General features: G+C 43.5%; 1 protein-coding gene across 1 annotated transcript in view; it reads left to right on the top strand.

Annotated features, from left to right (window-relative positions):
- The first annotated feature begins 4,644 nt into the window (after positions 1 to 4,644).
- The window catches only part of KPNA4 (karyopherin subunit alpha 4), a 107,249-nt gene continuing 94,915 nt past the window's right edge, over positions 4,645 to 16,978 (top strand). Inside the window, exon 1 of the mRNA XM_033958596.1 lies at positions 4,645 to 4,848. Coding sequence (XP_033814487.1) covers positions 4,780 to 4,848 — 69 coding nt within the window. The 5' untranslated portion in view covers positions 4,645 to 4,779. The remainder of the gene's footprint in view (positions 4,849 to 16,978) is intronic.

Genomic DNA, 16,978 nt, shown 5'->3' with positions numbered 1-16,978 from the left:
CTTTCTATTCCCTCCCCCCACCTCAGCATCTCTTTCCTTCCCTTCCTCTCTCCCCAGTTCATGTCTTTTGTGTCCAAAAACGCATTCCCTCCCCAACTTCAGCATCTCTTTCCCTCCCAAGGTCATGCCTTCTGTGTCCAAAAATGCACTCCCTCCCACCCCTTCATTCGAGTCCAGATAACAGCAGGGGTTGGAGGCAGCCTGCAGCACGCCATATGTAGCCGACCCGAACGTTTTCCCCTGAAATCAGAGCTGACGTCAGAAGGAAGGCTTCACGTCAGTCTGGCAGTGGCTGAGGTGTCAGGTGGGAGGGGTAGATACTGGATGTAGGAGGTGAGAAGAGACGGACTGTAGATAGAAAGGGGGAGACACAAAGGGCTATTAGAATTAGACTAATTGAGCACAGAAGCAGGATCAACACGCAGTCTCTAACATTTGGAATTGTTCCCAATTGTCAACAGAAACAATATACTTTTATTGAGTTGAAATGGTTTGTTATTGAAAAAATCTCAGACAAGTATCTAATATAATAAAATGGTAGACGCGCATGCGCACTAAAAAAATCGTGTTCCCTGAGCTGTCCCGTTTTTTTTTAGTGCGCATGCGCGGGTTGTACGTCACCAGTCAATCCCCTCCACAGGTGCAGTGCTGAGGTCCCGCCTCCGCCCTACACGGCGCCGCCAGACCCAGCCCTACACTGAGATCCGCGATCGGGTTGCCATGGAAACCCCGCCGCAGCCTCGCGGCTAGGTAGGGGGACAACAATCGCGCTTATGTTCAAGCCGCCGCCACGACTCCTCTCTCGAACCGCACCAGGATCGAGAGAGGAGCTGCGGCGGGGGCTTGAGCATAAGCGCCATTATTATCCCCCTACCTAGCAGGCGGCCTTCCTCACCCGGCCCCACCGTTCCTTCCCTTCAGTTCAGCTCCGCCTATGTTAAAAGGAGCTGCTTTGAAATTGGAGCCCTGCCGCCATCGTAACACGTTCCCTTTGCCGCGGTCCCATATGTCAGAGAAGGAGCGGGACCAAGGCAGAGGGGAATGTGCTACGGCAGTGGCAGGCCTCCGATTTCGACGCGGCTCCTTTTAACATTGGTGGAGCTGCACTGCACTTGATGGAGGGAGGGAAGGAAAGGTGGTTGTGCGCTGTTGAGCCTCTCTTTGCCCTCAGACCCTCTCCTAACTGCTCCCTCCTGTCTCAGACCACTGGGGGGAAGTGCCTGTCTTCAGCTGCCGGGATGGAGGGAGGGAAGAAGAAAGAAGGGGCCCTGGCAAGCGAGTTATGAAAAGCCAACCATAGCCTGGGACCCCTACATGATATGAATAATGACCAGACAACAAAAGGTAAGAAAAATAATTTTATTTTCTGTTTTGTGATTACAATATGTCAGATTTGAAATGTGTCTTGAGGGAGGCTGCTGCCACGGCTTTGGACAGAGGGGTACCATTTTCGTGGGAGCCGGTCTTCGGAGAGGCTTGGGACGTGGGGACGGATGCGGGAGGGGCTGCCGCTGCGAAGGGCTTTGGTGGGGGAGCCAGCCAGACCGCAAGTGTGGGGACGTTGTAAGCGCGCATTGGTCAAGGAGCCGCCGCTGCTGAGGCTTTGAAATTGCTCTCCCACCGTCACTCCCTCCCGCCCCGGCTCTGCCTCTGCCCAAGTTCAAAAGCAGGAGACATCTAGCACCCGTTAATCTAACGGGCTTAAACACTAGTGGTGGTAATAAACTGGAATGGCTCCAACTCCGGGAACAATTCTGGATATACGAGCTTCAAACAATACAACCGCAAGGTCTGAATGATTCCATTGAGTGGTATTCCACTATTTAACATGCTGTTTAATATACCAAATCTGTTGTTTAAGCGTTTTAATTTATGCTTTTCCGTTTTCAACCAATTCCTTTTACTTAGCATATTTTTGACAGAAAACTTTTGTCATCAGCACAACTTTATTTTGCATATTCCTTATGTCATCACGTGAGTACTTGATCTGCGGGTGGACTCGTGGGCATTACCACACTTGAGTACCATTTTCATTTTTTATCCCTTTCATGTAGATGGCTTTACCCGATCTAAGTAGTGTGCTTTGCTCCCGACGGAGGACAGACCTCCGAAACGGAGCTCTGTTAAGTGAATTGCTAAACAGCACACTATTGAACTGAGTCAGCTTAAAGATAAGTACATTTTACTATCAAACTTTTGGCACAGATCGTATTGAACAATGCTTTCTTTCTGAATTGGATATTTTCATGGACGCTTCATAGAGACTGTGAGATACACTTTTTGAATTTTCACAAAATCACATTTTGATTTAGCACATTGTACCAAGAGGTCCAGGGATGTTTGGTTAATGAAAATTAACAACTCTCTTAATCAGGGGTTCCTGTGCAGATTTGTGAAAACTGAGGACGCTCAGTTTACTATTAGATTGTATACTTAATTTGCCAGTTTGTGTGGAATATGGAGTTCATGATCCCCTTCTTTATCATTCCTAGCATTCTGTTTGTCCTTTTTGCTGCCGCCGCAAATTGTGTCAGTTTTGAGAATTTATATCTGCTGTCTATATTTTGCACTATATTTGTCTATCTTTCTACTGTTGTTACTGAGTTGTCATTGCATCTGCCTTGACCTCTTTGAAACCCCCCCATATAAATAATTAACGATTTCTCTGCCTACAGTATGCTGTGTGCTTTTTTTATTTTGTGGTTACCATTATGTATTAATAAAATTATATTGTGTGTATATGAAAAATTACAATTAGTATTATTATTATGGCGGTGGGGTCAGGGGCCGAGCTTGGGCAGGGGTACTCAGATATTTGTTAGACTTATGGGGTACTTGGCTTGAAGAAGTTGAGAAACTGTACTAGACAGATTATCAAGGTAAGTACCTAATCTTCCCTTCTAGTGCAATAGGCAGATCAGTCTTGAACGTATGGGACATACCAAAGCAGTCTCCTAAACCTAGGACAGGACAGATGACACTGTCCTTAAACATGGTATCCAAATTGGCCGCTACATCCACTCTGGAAAACTTTGTGGAGGGAGGATCCTGAGGCCATCCTACAAATTTCTTCAGGAGTAACTGCTCTAGCCTTTGCCCAAGACAACGCTATATTCATAGTGGAGGGTGCTTTCAACAATAAGGGGGGCTGTCTTCTGCTTCCAATATAAGCTAAAGAAATAGCCATGCAAACCCATCGAGAAATGGATGCCAGCCATCTCCGACGGTCAGTACCCACTAGTACAGAGATGATCCAAAGTTGAAATTCATTTGTCACCTCCAGATAAAGGAGGAAAACACTCCAAACACTGAGTAACTCGATAATCTTATCACTCTTCTTTGAGCCCATGGGCGTGACAGGGAATGTGCGCAGGAATACCGCAACTTTCGAGAATTTGAGAAAGGGATCTCCGCAAGATAACGTAGATGTAGAAAACTGAGGTGCAAGACATAAAAAACTAATAAAATATCAGACATTCATAATGAAAACAAAGAAATGGGAACCCCCCCAAAAAACAAAAAAAAACAAAGTTATGTCCTATCAGCGGAAACCAAGAAGAAAAACAGTGACTGGGAGCAGCATAAAGTGAGAAGATAGGAAAAGTGTACACCCGAGTGGGAACGTCCCAATCTGACGTCCCGTCACGGAGAAACTGGGGAAAGGGGGACCAGGTCCCTGCTCAATTGTACTGCGTCGCGCGGTCCCTTCCCTGGCACTGCCATGCGGCAGAGAAGGCAACTCGGAGCCGACTGGCGATGTTCGGGCACGTGCCACCCCACACTCCCTCCCGTCGGTTCGCTTTTCGCGCGCGCTCACCTCGCCTCTCTCGCACGTGCTCCCGAGCCACCCTAGTCACGCTTTCGCTCGCGCATTCCCGAGCCTGACCACACCTCTCTCGCAGCCTCCCCAAGCCTCACCTTTAAAATATCCCCCCCCCCCAACAAGTTCGCTTCACGCCATTTGAGAACCACTGATCTAATATTTGTACATTCTCATCATAAATAAATGCTATTGAAGTTGTAGGACGTTTTCGAAATTGTAAATAACCGACATTTACTCAAACATCCTTCGCGCCAGCATTCTATATCTTTGTAGCAGTAAAAGGAAAAATGAACGTAAAAATCAATCTATATTTAACCCCCTGTTTCTAACCAAAACCAGCAGTGGTGACTGCTGGGGGGAGGGGACGGAACAGATAAATTATCTCGTAAGGTGAAAAACACTCGCATCCCACCCCCAAAGGTATTTCCTCCGTTTCAAGTTTGGATTTACTGTACAACGTCCATTGGACGTTATCTTCCTTTCAGCCGCTGAATCTCTTCGATTCGCAATCTAGTCACGTGACACTCCTTCACCTTTTTTTTTTTGTTTGTTTGTTTTAGGCATACTCCCCAAACGTTTAAAATAGCGATCGCTCGCGCACCTTCCGAAGACCCCCCCCCCCCAAGGAAAAAAACAACAACAACAAACAAACGGTAAACAGTAAACGAAAAGCGCTTTCTCGTTTGCCCCCTCTTGCCCGGAGGACCAAACAGCGGGAGAAACCAGCGGCAGCCAGGCGAAACCCGAGCTCGCCTCGGCCTCAGCCAATGGGATGTCGGTATTCCTGAAATGGGCGTGGCTCGTGGCTCCCAGATCGAGGCTTCCTTTCTACCGGCATTCCGCCCAGGCAAGTGAGTAAGAGGCAGCTGCCGGCTGGGCGCAGTCAGACGGGGTAGGTTAGGCCGAGTGGCGCTTCGTGGAGCGCAGACTTCAACGACTCGACGTTTCGCGCAGAGATGGCGGACAATGAGAAACTAGATAACCAGCGCCTGAAGAATTTCAAGAACAAAGGCCGCGACCTGGAGGTATCTGTCTCCTGAGGCGGGAAGGGATTAGGGTTGTTGGGTTTTATTTCTTTTTTTCTCTCTCCAAGAAAGTTTGACCGGCGGAGTCGCGTCTCGTTGCAGGTTCCGCTGTGACGTCTCTCGTAATTTCCAGGATCGCGAAGTTCGTGGGCCTGGGCTGGGAGTGTGAGCGGATGAGGCCTAACTAACTTCCTCCTCCTCTCTAGAGCTTGGGTTTCGCGTCTCTGGCCTGCCGGGAAATGGGGGAATCTCAGCGGCGTTGGGAGGTTGATTAAATTCGGGCCTTGCTCGTGCCGAGACTTAGGCCTCCTTCTGTGAGGGAAGACACTGGCGTCCCCCCCGTGTGTGGTTTAAGCACAGGGGAGTTGCATGAACTCGGCTTATTTTATTTTTAAATGGATAACTGATGTAATGGGTGGGGAGGGGGTTGTAAAATATTAGCTGGCTTTGTGTCTTATAGTCAACTCGGAAGTGGCAGCTCTTCGATCTTTCTCATGGTGCCCATGGATCTACTAAGGTTGGAGGTAGTTGATCCCGTGTTTGTAAAATAGGACTGATAAATACAAAGTAAAAGGTATCAAGTTTAAAATAGGGCGTGATTTCACTTAAAATATATTTGGTTTAGTAGCATACGTCTAAAAGCAGTTATTTGGCACATATGGTGCGCCGATGTTGTAACTTTATGTTTTGTATTTCACTTGAGTTCATGTTTGTGATTGAAGAAAAACTGTTTTTTCCTCCATTGAAGTTTGCATTTTGGATGCACCGCTTGGAATACCCTATTTCTTCTGTTCAGAAACTCAGGTTTAGGCTTGGCAGGCCTTCATATAGGGGATTAATAACCTTTTCAAATTGATTTTAAGATGTAGCAGTTGACTAGTAGAAATGCCCACAGCTTTTGCTCTGCTGTTTGGTATTTGCCGACAGCTTTTGCTCTGGACATTTGTACTAGTTAACTATTGCACTCTGAAATCAATTTGGAAAGGTTATAAACAGTAGCTGAAGGACTGCACCCTAAACTAACTCCAATATTTTGTTTAGAAGATATAGGATTCAATAAACATTAAAGTTTCTCCTATCCTTTTCTCAAACTACTTCAACTGAAATTATGAAGTTGATAGAGGACTCCTTTTACTAAGCTGTGATAGCGGTTTTAGCGTGCGCTAAAATTCTGTGCGAGCTAAAAATGCTATCGCAGATTAGTAAAAGGAGCCCAGAGAGCGGAAACTATAACTTTCAGGGATGCATCTAAATTGATTAGCTAGTTGAAATGGCCAACCTCCTTAGGAGGTGTATAAATATAGTAAATTAGTTTATATGTAATATTAATAACTCTATATAGTAACACCACCACAGGGCTCTGTGTATTTCAGTATAGAGCCCATGTATTGTAACATCTTACAAATGCTCTTTGCAACTCTGTGGTAACATCTCTACAGAAGCTCATGTAGCATAACACCTTTGCAGAAGCCCAAGTAAACTGCTCTGAATTGACTCCCCAATCATTAATAGTGGTATAGAAACTCTCAATAAACATAAATCTCAACAAAAATTAAGTCTTATTTGATATTCATGTTAACTCAGTTGATAAATTCTATCATTTTCATACAAAATACATAACTATATTTGTGACCAGTGTAGAGTAGTGCTGCCCGATTCAGGAAAAAAAAATTAGATTCGATTCAGCCTACTGAATTGGTTTTTCGATTTGATTTTCCTGCCCAATTGGGTGTTTTTTTCAAACATCCTGGTGGGTTTATTTTATAGCCTCTTCACCCCTTTTATAGCCTCTTCACCCCCTTTGCCTTCTCCTAACCACACTGGTGCTGTGGTGTAAACAAAATAAACAAACAAAAAAGACTTTTCCTCTCTCTCTTAAATCCTAGCTCACATTTGTGGTCTAACACCAGCTCTGACAGGATAAATGTTTCAAATCTGTCATATTGTGATCACAAAAGGGAAAATATAATTAGTTTTTCTACCTTTTGTTGTCTGGTCATTCAAATCTTGTTGGTCCCAGGCTCTGGTTGTCTTCTGATAACTTGCTTGCCAGGGTCTCCTTCTTTCTTCTTTCTCTGTTCTAACCATCCATTTGCCTTCTCTGTCCTCCCCTTCCGTTTCCCTTCCCTCCCCGGACTTCTGGCATTTTTCTTTTTCTTTATCGCCATCCACAGATCCATCTTTTCTTAACTACCCTTTCATCCAGCATCTCTCTCTCCTTCCCCACCACCCCAGGGACCACCATCTCTCCCTTTCGTTTCCCAACTACCCTCCTGTCCAGTATCTCTATCCACCCCCTCCACAACATCCCTTGTGTCTAACTTCTCTCCCTTTCTGTTCCTTCCCTCCCTAAATCCCATTGTCCAACATCTCTCTTCCTCTCCTCTATTTGCAGACCAATTATTTCTACCCCCCCCCCCCCAAAGTCCGGCATATGCACGTCTCTTTGAACCCCCCTTCCCTCCCTCCGTGTACTTCTACACCAGGGCCCCCCTCCCCTGGTTTGTCCCCCCCTTGAAGGCCTACATCCCCCCCAAAGACCTGCCTGTCCCCCCTGAAGGCCTGCATCTCCCCCAAAGACCTGCCTGCCTGTCCCCTTAGAAGGACTGCATCCCCCCGAAGGTCTGCCTGCCCCCCCTCCTTTGAAGGCCTGCATCCCTTTGAAGGCCTCTCCTCCCCCCGAAGGCCTGCCTGCCTGTTCCCCCCTTTTAAGGCCTGCAGCCCACCCCCCTGAAGGCCTGCCTGCCTGTCTCCCCCCCCCCTTTGAAGGCCTGCATCCCCACCTGAAGTCCTGCCTGTCGTCCCCCCCCCCAAAAGGACTACACCTCCTCCTTGCGTCTTCCCCACTGGCTTCCCGAATCAATCTTCTTAACTTCAGCAGTCCACAGTAAGATCGATGGCGCTAGCGATCTTTGCAAGCTGCTGAACGGCTTTGGAGCGTCTTCTTTCTGCTGCGATCCCGCCCCTTCTCTGACGTCAGAGCTTGCAAAGATCGCTAGCGCCAGCAATCTTATTGCAGGCTGCTGAAGTTAAGATTGATTCGGGAGGCTAGTGTGGAAGACGGAGAGCACAGCAACGGGAGGCCAGCGGGTAAGCCACTTCCTGACTGACCCTCCCCACTCGCCCTCTAAAGCAGGAGCGGCAGGCCAGCAAAAGGCAGCGCTGGCGCACCTGCTTTAGAGGGCAAGTGGGGAGGGTCAGTCAATGAATCGATTCACCTGAAATGAATCAGTGAATCGAATCGGGCAGCACTAGTGCAGAGGTATTATGTGCCATCAAAGTCCCTCCCCCCGGTATTAATATTTGTGTTTCTAGACACTCACCTGAGATCTTAATTAACCTTTTCCTATCGTATGTCCCTGATGACGGGACATTCCAAAAATGACATAGAAAGTGGATAAACAGTCGGTATGGACTAATAAAGAGCCAGGAACACAAAATATTTGAATTTACAGACTTATGACTTATTTACATTATGTTTACAATAGCCGTAAATGATAACGGTGAATAATACAAAACTTTGCTAAAATAATTACGATTGGAACCAGCGTAACGTAAAATTTATTACGATAGGAAAAGGTTAAAACTCAGTCATAAGAATAGCCACTCGATGTCAGACCAGAATAATATATTCTCTTCTGGGGGAGGAATGAATGGGACTTGATATACTGCCTTTTTGTGGTTGTAATCAAAGCGGTTTACATATTATATATAGGTATGCATTTTGTATCTTGGGCAGTGCAGGTGTGGGTTAAGTGACTTGTCCAAAGTCACAAGGAGCTGCAGTAGGAATCGTATCCATTTCTCAGGCCACTGTACTAACCACCAGGCTCCTCTCTTAAGAAGCCTGGAAAAATGCCTAGTTGGGTTTACCCAGTTAAAAAGTATGATACATCATACTTTTTAACTATTAAACTGTGTATATACATACATAGAGGTCGGTTCCCAAAAGCACAATTACTCTAGAAAAGTGTTTCTCAACTCTGTCCTGGAAGAAATTTGTGTGTAATAGAGGTAGTGAATGCAAATTTCTTTCATGCATATTCATTGTGGATATCCTGAAAATCTGACTGGCAAGGGAGTACTTCAGGACCAAGTTGAAAAACATTGCTCTAGAACAGCAAAAGTACATGAGTTAGTGTAGTTTTGGGACCTATTGCTTTGTGTATGAATGCTCTTGCTGTCAGTGCTCTCCAACCCCCCTCCGAGTTTTCTGCCTTGTCTTACCTAGTGATTAATCTGTTCCTAGTCCTGCTGAACTTCCATTCTTCATCTTGTGCCAAGGTCATTTTACAAAATGTAGATAAGTAAAGGGAGTGCTTTGAGCTACAACCTTGAGAGAGATACTAGGTTTGGTTATTGTATATCAGTGTGCCACAAACTTTCTCGAGCTGCAGCACACTAAAGGTAATGAGTCGTGACAACTTGAGTCACCTGGAAGTGTGTGGGCGTCATAATGTTACATGCATGCATGACATCATCACGTTGATGTCCACACATGCACGAAGGCCCTTCAGATGGGCCCCAAGACACCAGTGGGTGATGCCAGCAGGGAGGAGAGCTGGAGAGGTGCTGGCACCAACTAATTGCCTATAGGACATGCCTCTTGCCATGAGAAGCATATCCTGTAGGCAGTCAGCCAGCACTTCTCCTCCTCCCCATTGTGCCATGGAACATCTGAAAACTCAGGAGGCATACTAGTGTGCCGCAATACATTAGTTCTAGATAATACTTTTTTCCCCAACCTTATCCAAACCTTTTAAAAACCCTGCTGGCAACAAATTCCAGAGTTTAATTACACGTGTGAAGAAATATTATCTCTAGCTTGTTTTAAATCCACTACTTAGCTTCATCGCAGGCCTCCTAGTATTTTTGGAAAGAGTAAACAAGCGACCACATCTACCCTTTTCCCTGAGCCATCTCTTCTCCAATCCGAAGAGCCCTAGCCACTTTAGCCTTTCCTCACAGGGAAGTCGTCCTATCCCTTTTATCATTTTCGTTGCCCTTCTCTACCTTTTCTAATTCTGCTATATCTCTTAAGATATGGCAACCAGAATTGCACACAGTATTCAAAGTGGGGCCATAGAGCAATACAAATATATTATAACATTTTCATCTGTTTTCCATTCCTTTTCTGATAATTCCTAATTCTATTTGCCTTTTAGCCGCCGCACATAGAGCTGAGGAGTCCTTTACCTGGGCAAGGACTCCTAAAAAGTTTGTTGAAGCTGGAGCTGATTAATTAGTGTCAGCTGAATTTGATTTGACATGGTTCTTGGAGCGACGTAATTGATTGTGTGTTCCAGTGAGATTGATAAAATGTTAATAATGAAGACATATTTTCAAAGTAAGAATATGAAATTTTGCGGTGATGCAGTTTGGATTTTCCCAGATGTGGTCTGGGCTACTCAACTTAGGAGGAAGGTATTTATTTTGCTGAAACCCCACATGTTAGCCATGGGAGCCACATTCTTCTTAAAGTTTCTATGTAAATGTATTTTGAAGTTTAAAGAGAGATAATATATCTTTTGGGACTCTACTACTTGAGCAGTTTCTAAAAACTCATGAAACTTTAAATGAATAGTAGTAACATCACTTTATTTTAGGGAGTTAATATACAAAAATGTACCACCAGAAATTTTGGACTGTAATAGGATTGAGTATTAAGAAGTTTTCCTTTTGTTTAGTATTATAGGTCTTATTATTTTCCTTAGTGATTTATCTAATGAAAAAGATAAGTTAAAGCCTTCCATAATGTGGGCTTGGTGGAGATTTTTTTGATTTTGATTAATCATGATATTTTTATGTTCTTTTGTTTTAACTCTACTTTCTTAAATTCTTAATATAGAATAATATGAACAAAAAAAAATGAAAGTTCTTGAGGTTCCATACTCTGGACAAGCATTTCCAATTTTCTGCTCTTCCCTTTGGCCTGCCAACAGCACCATGAACCTTTACCAAGGTGGTGGCAGTGTACCTATACAAGGCAGGAATTCAAATGCATCCTAACCTGGTGATTGGCTCATAAGAGCATCCTCGAGGGACGAAGGAGCTACAGTGGTGGATCAAGTGGTCCAGCTCCTACGGATGTTAGGCTGGGTGGTTAATTTCAGGAAATATCGCTTGAACCTGACTCAGTCCCTGAATACCTGAGAATCTAATTTGGGACAGCAAAGAACAGGCTCTTCCTGGAAGCACGCAAGAGGAAGCTCACAAGGCAAATTTGGGAGATTCACGGCTGGCCAGCCCCAATAGCCTAGCAGTATCTTTAATTTCTTGAATCCATGGTAGCCACAATAGATCTGGTACCCTGGATAAGAGCGAACTTGTGCCCTCTTCAGTAGTTGCTCTTTTCAAGGTGGTCTCCATAGTTGGAGACTTAGAGGGGATATGATAGAGACTTACAAGATCATGAAGGGCATAGAGAGAGTGGAGAGGGACAGATTCTTCAAACTTTTGAAAAATAAAATAACAAGAGGGCATTCGGAAAAGTTGAAAGGGGATAGATTCAAAACGAATGCTAGGAAGTTTTTCTTTACCCAACGTGTGGTGGACATCTGGAATGCACTTCCAGAGGACGTAATAGGGCAGAGTACGGTACTGGGGTTTAAGAAAGGATTGGACAATTTCCTGCTGGAAAAGGGGGTAGAGGAGTATAGATAGAGGATTACTGCACAGGTCCTGGACCTGTTGGGCCGCCACGTAAGCGGACTGCTGAGCACGATGGACCTCAGGTCTGACCCACCGGAGGCATTGCTTATGTTCTTATGACCCCTGGACCTCCTGTTGCTATGGCCAAGCGATTCATCCTGATAAATTTTGTGGGGCGGCTTCTTGGTCCTCTCTTCATACTTTTACTCGGTTTTACCGAGTTGTTATGGCAGTGCATTGTGATGCAGTTTTCGGGACCTCGGGTTTGAGAGCAGGCTCTTCTCACCGTGGCTTTGGTATGTCACCTTAGCGTATGGAATCCGGAAGGGACGTAACAGAATGAAAGATTAGGTTTATGCCTTTGATAATTTTCTTTTAGCCCCAGGAGGATTACATATGACACACCCTCTGTCTTCACTTAGTTGTTTGGAGTAGCCTGCTCCTTTCTGCCTTGGTCACTCTCATTACAGGTTTGGCAGATCCTGTTTGATTCTTTTAAAAAAAAAAAATATTGTTTAAAGATCTGGGTAGAAAATAGAGAAAGCCAACACTGTCTTATAAATTGACAATGGATCTTAGAGGCTGCAGCAGGTCTAGTTATATGTAAAGCAGTAAAACAGAGAAATTTTTAATTTTTATTTAAGGTCCTTTTTTACTAAGCTGCAGTAGGGCTTTCTAACCTGGTCAGGGGTGCTAAATGCTCTGATGCTTATAGAAATTCTATGAGTGTCAGAGTAGCTTTGGAACATTTAGCGCCCTGGGCCATCGTCGAAACTTCTACCACGGCTTAGTAAAAGGGGAGTAAACTTGACTAGAAATGAGAATGTTGATCAAAGATATCCTGAAAGCAGACATCTCCCTTTTTAAAGAGAGAAAATAGTGAAACTGGTATCTTATACTATTTATTTGAAAAATGGTGCAGTGGTCAACACAATAAAATATACAATTTCATGAAATGCATAAATTAATATGGCATAGACCCGACACGGACCGTGTTTTGGTCACAACGACAACTTTCTTCTGGGGTCCTAAACTATAAATTATAAAAACATGTATAAGAGAAAGGAGTATATTTGACATCATGAGAAGAAAAATGACATGACATAACATAATAAAAACAAGTGTCGGGGAAAGGAAAGATGCAGAACATCAAGACCCATAAAAATAATAGTGAACAAAACCAGAATATGAGCCGGTGAGCAAGACTCAACCCCAATGTATAAGCAAGAAATAGGTTGGACTGGTGACTACCGCAGTGAGGTGAGAGTTAGGAGGAAAGAGTTAAAATGAAATGATGAACAATAAAAGAGGTGGTGTACATACCAGTCTTGCTATGAGCCTGTGTCGGGTCTATGCCACATTAATTTATGCATTTCATGCTATTGTATATTTTATTGTTTTGACCACTGCACCATTTTTCAAATAAATAGTACAAGAAGATACCAGTTCCACTTTTTTCTTTTTTTGCTTTGCGTTCTTGTGGAACTTTTCTGGTGGACTTGTTTTGTGACCTCTCCCTTTTTAACAATTTTTTTTTTTTTTTTTACAGCTATTAAAGATCAAATGAGCTCTTATACTAGATTTTTATACTTGGTGTTACAACCTTTTATGTACAGAGCCGTGCAAATGTTTTGCATCACCTCCGAGTAATACATTGTTCCGTCTTTCTTGCTGGATCACAGCAATATTTCTGACGCCCTGCACATTTTAAATTGATTTAGGACTTCAGATTTAAGTCTTGTAACGCATAAACTGCAGAATGTCAAAAAATGTTGATATTTTGTAAATAGATCAGATTAGCTATTTCAATACGTACTAAGTTTATTTGTATTTTAACTGTTACTCCCTTCAAGAGGAGGTAGCCCTGAAAAGGGCTGGTTGTTTTCTGCTATTCTAACAATGTATGGGCCAGCCTTTGTTCTTGATAACAAGTTTGCAGCGTTGAGGCATGGAGTGAACCAATTTTCGAAGTTCTCTGGCTGTACAACATGGTGCCAAGCATTAATCAGTGCTTCAATAAACTCGACCTTTGTTTTTATGTGTTTTCTACAAGATTATTCCACAAATTCTCAATTGAATTGAGATCTGGTGATTGCCATGGCCATTCTAGTCGCTGAATATGGCTCGATGTTATCCATTTTCTCATCATCTTTGCCTGATGACAGGGTGCATTGTCATCCTGGAAGTGGAAGTCGCCCTGGAAGAGACTCCTTGCAGACGGAACCATTTCGTTTTGCAAAGTGGAGAGATACTTGGCAGCGTTCATCATGTCATCAATCACCTGAAAGTGTCCAATGCCATCAGCTGACATACAGTCCCAGACCATGATTTTCGTCAGATGCTTTACAGTCAAGCCAAGGAAACTGTGGTTTGAAAGCCTCATTCTTAAATCGTCTTACAAACGTGTTGCACTGGTCTCCTAACACACAGAAAGTACTCTCATCACTGAAGAGAACATTTTCCCACACCTCTGTAGTCCACATACTGTACTTTCTGGCCCACTAAACCCCGTCGCTTTCTTTGCATTGGCATTACAAATGGCTTCTTTCTTGCTCTACAACCATGTACGCCAAACTCCAGGCACCGCTGACGTACTATTGAGACAGATACGTTCACTGAACACATTTCCTGCCACTTGGTTGACAATTCTGGTGATGTGAATTTGCGATCTGCCACTGAGATCCGGCGAACAACCCTGTCCTCTTGCACAATGGATTTTCATGGTCTTCCACTTCGAGCCCTGTCTGTCACATTTCCTGTCTCTTTTTCTTACTGAGCAAGCATATGACTGTACTTTGATTGCACTTCATTCTGATTGCAATTTGCCGGCTTGAATAGCCTTCTTCATTGAGTACAACCACCGTCGCACGTTCTTCTTTTGAAATATTTCTACCTTTTCCCATGGTGTGATTATGCTGTCACTGGAGGAGCAGACAATATTGAAAACTAATTTTCCCGCTTCACCATATATGCGCCTGAATTCTGCGCTGTGATTGGTTCCTCAAAACAAATGACATTAGTTGAAAATGGAGTGATCTGATTGGGCCATTTCAATCCAGTTTTGATGCAAAATATTGACATTTTCAACATTCCGCAGTTTATGAATTACAAGTCTTAAATCTGAATTCCTAAATCAATTTAAAATGTGCAGGGTGATAAGAGCATAAAATTCTGAACACGTCAGTATATAATATGCAGCAGTAGGCGTCAGAAATATTGCTTTGATCCAGCAAGAAAGACGGAACAATGTATTATTCGGAGGTGATGCAAAACTTTTGCACTGCTCTATATATATGTATGACTAAAAGGCTGTTACACATTTCATGAGGTCTTTAATACAATCATATCAAGGAGAAAATATGTGATTTTCTGTCTGCTTTTATTCTGATCATTATTTGTTTTAGTAGTTGTCATTATCTGGTTTCAAGTTAGCTAAATATATTTTGTATGCTCACAATTCCTGTGACTTATTGCTTATTAGTGTAGGACAGAATGTGCTTAGGAAGTGTGGCATCTGTCCAGTGATAGCTGTTTCATAGTCTCTTAATCTGTGACAGAAGCAAAAATGTTCATTTAATGTCCTTTCAGAATCATGTAGCACTGGAATGAAAGGGGATAGGATGAAGTTAAGAGGTGATAGGCTCAGGAGTAATTAAAGGAAATACTTTTTTACAGAAATGGTAGTAGATGCATGGAATGAATAGTCTCCCTGTAGAGGTGATGGAGATACTATCTGAATTCAAGAAGGCGTGGAATAGACATGTGAGATCTCTTAGAGTAGTGCATCGCAAACCGTATGCCTCCTGAGATTTCTGCTGTGCCACGACACACTTGCGAGGAGGAGAGTCATCCACACTGGCTGGCTGCCTACAGGACGTGCCTCTCGCGGCGAGAGGCATGTCCTGTAGGAAGTCAGCCAGCGTGGACGACTCTCCTGGCCTGCGTCTCTACTTCTCCCTGTACCTCCCGGATCCCTGTAACGGCGGGTTGTGGCTAGACGAGCCTCCGCGAATGCGCAGATGTTGACACAATGATGTCATGCATGTGTGTGATGTCATCATATCGACATCCGGGTGCTTTCCTGATGGGGCACTGCATTTAGTTTGCTGCCAGCCGGAAAAGTTTGCGGGACACTGTCTTAGAGAGAAAGAGATAATGGTTACTGCGGATAGGTAGACTAGATGGGCCATTTGGCCTTTATCTGCCATCATGTTTCTATGTTTCTAGTAGTCCTTTATTAAATTGGACTGGTTCAGCAAAGTGACCTAATTTATAAAAAAAAAAAAAAAAAAGCATGCTGATCATTTAACATTTTTGCTTGTTTTCCTGGTCAGAAATTGACCATATGTTTGAACAATTTACAAATTACATTTGTTACTTCTAAGTGTCAGGACAATAAAACTACTTTGAGCAGAAGCAATTTGGCCATTTATCTAGTTAGAATATATTTTAAGGAATTTTTTTTTTTTCTTTTAAATTTAGATAGTATGGCAGGTCCCAGCCTTTTTTTTTTTTTTTTGGAAGTAATATTATTGGTTTTATGTACTGTAGATTCCTCACTGTTTATAATTTTTTATTTGTTTTACAACTTACATCAAGTGTAACAAGAAATAACATTTGAATTGGAAAACATCACTTGATGTGCTATAAATATCATCTGAAAATCATAAAATTTAACCATCCTTCCCATCCCTATCACATCAGCCTTTTATGCGACTGTACACTGGATGCTGGTTCATTTCAGTCACACAAATTAATACAGTATAATCTCGTTAAAACGGACTCGCTTATAGCGGAACCTCGCCTATAGCAGACGAGGCCATGCGCCTTTATAAACATACAGAAAATCATTGCATATAACGGACTTTTGGATATAATGGACAACCAATTTGATCCCCAGAGCCGCTTTTCGCTGTAGTTTTGTTCGGCTATAATGGACATGCAGGCTTCCCCTACAAGGCACATGATATAGTATCAAAATGCAGCCCAGAAGAAAATGACAAGAGTATTTTTCTTTCCAATACGACAATACGGGATATGAACTTTGGATTCCTGAATCATGGAGAGGCGTTACAAGGACTTCTGGGACCAGACGGACTCCACTTGACCAGCAGAGGTAAGAACATCTTCGGACACCGACTAGCCCGCCTGCTTCGTAGGGCTTTAAACTAGGTAAGTTGGGGGAGGGTACCTACTCGTGTACTGGTGCGGAAAGGAACTATCCAGATGGGACGAGTCGACACTCTGCTTCCAAGGTAAGGGCACACATAGTAAACAGTTCTCTAGGAGCCACACAGACTCAGGTGGAAAACGCCTTACAGCGACCTAGCAAACACAATGTGTGGAGGGCCATGTATATTAATGCTCACAGTTTAGGCAATAAAATTCTAGAGCTGGAAACTGAAATAAGGGATGCCAACCTAGACGTGGTGGCAATAACCGAAACATGGTTTACGGACTCACATGGGTGGGATATGAC

The sequence above is a fragment of the Geotrypetes seraphini genome, chromosome 9 (assembly GCF_902459505.1).
Source record: "Geotrypetes seraphini chromosome 9, aGeoSer1.1, whole genome shotgun sequence".
Lineage (NCBI taxonomy): Eukaryota > Metazoa > Chordata > Amphibia > Gymnophiona > Dermophiidae > Geotrypetes > Geotrypetes seraphini.
The sequence above is the reverse complement of the archived record's forward strand: the minus strand, read 5'-3'. Positions and strand labels throughout refer to the sequence as shown.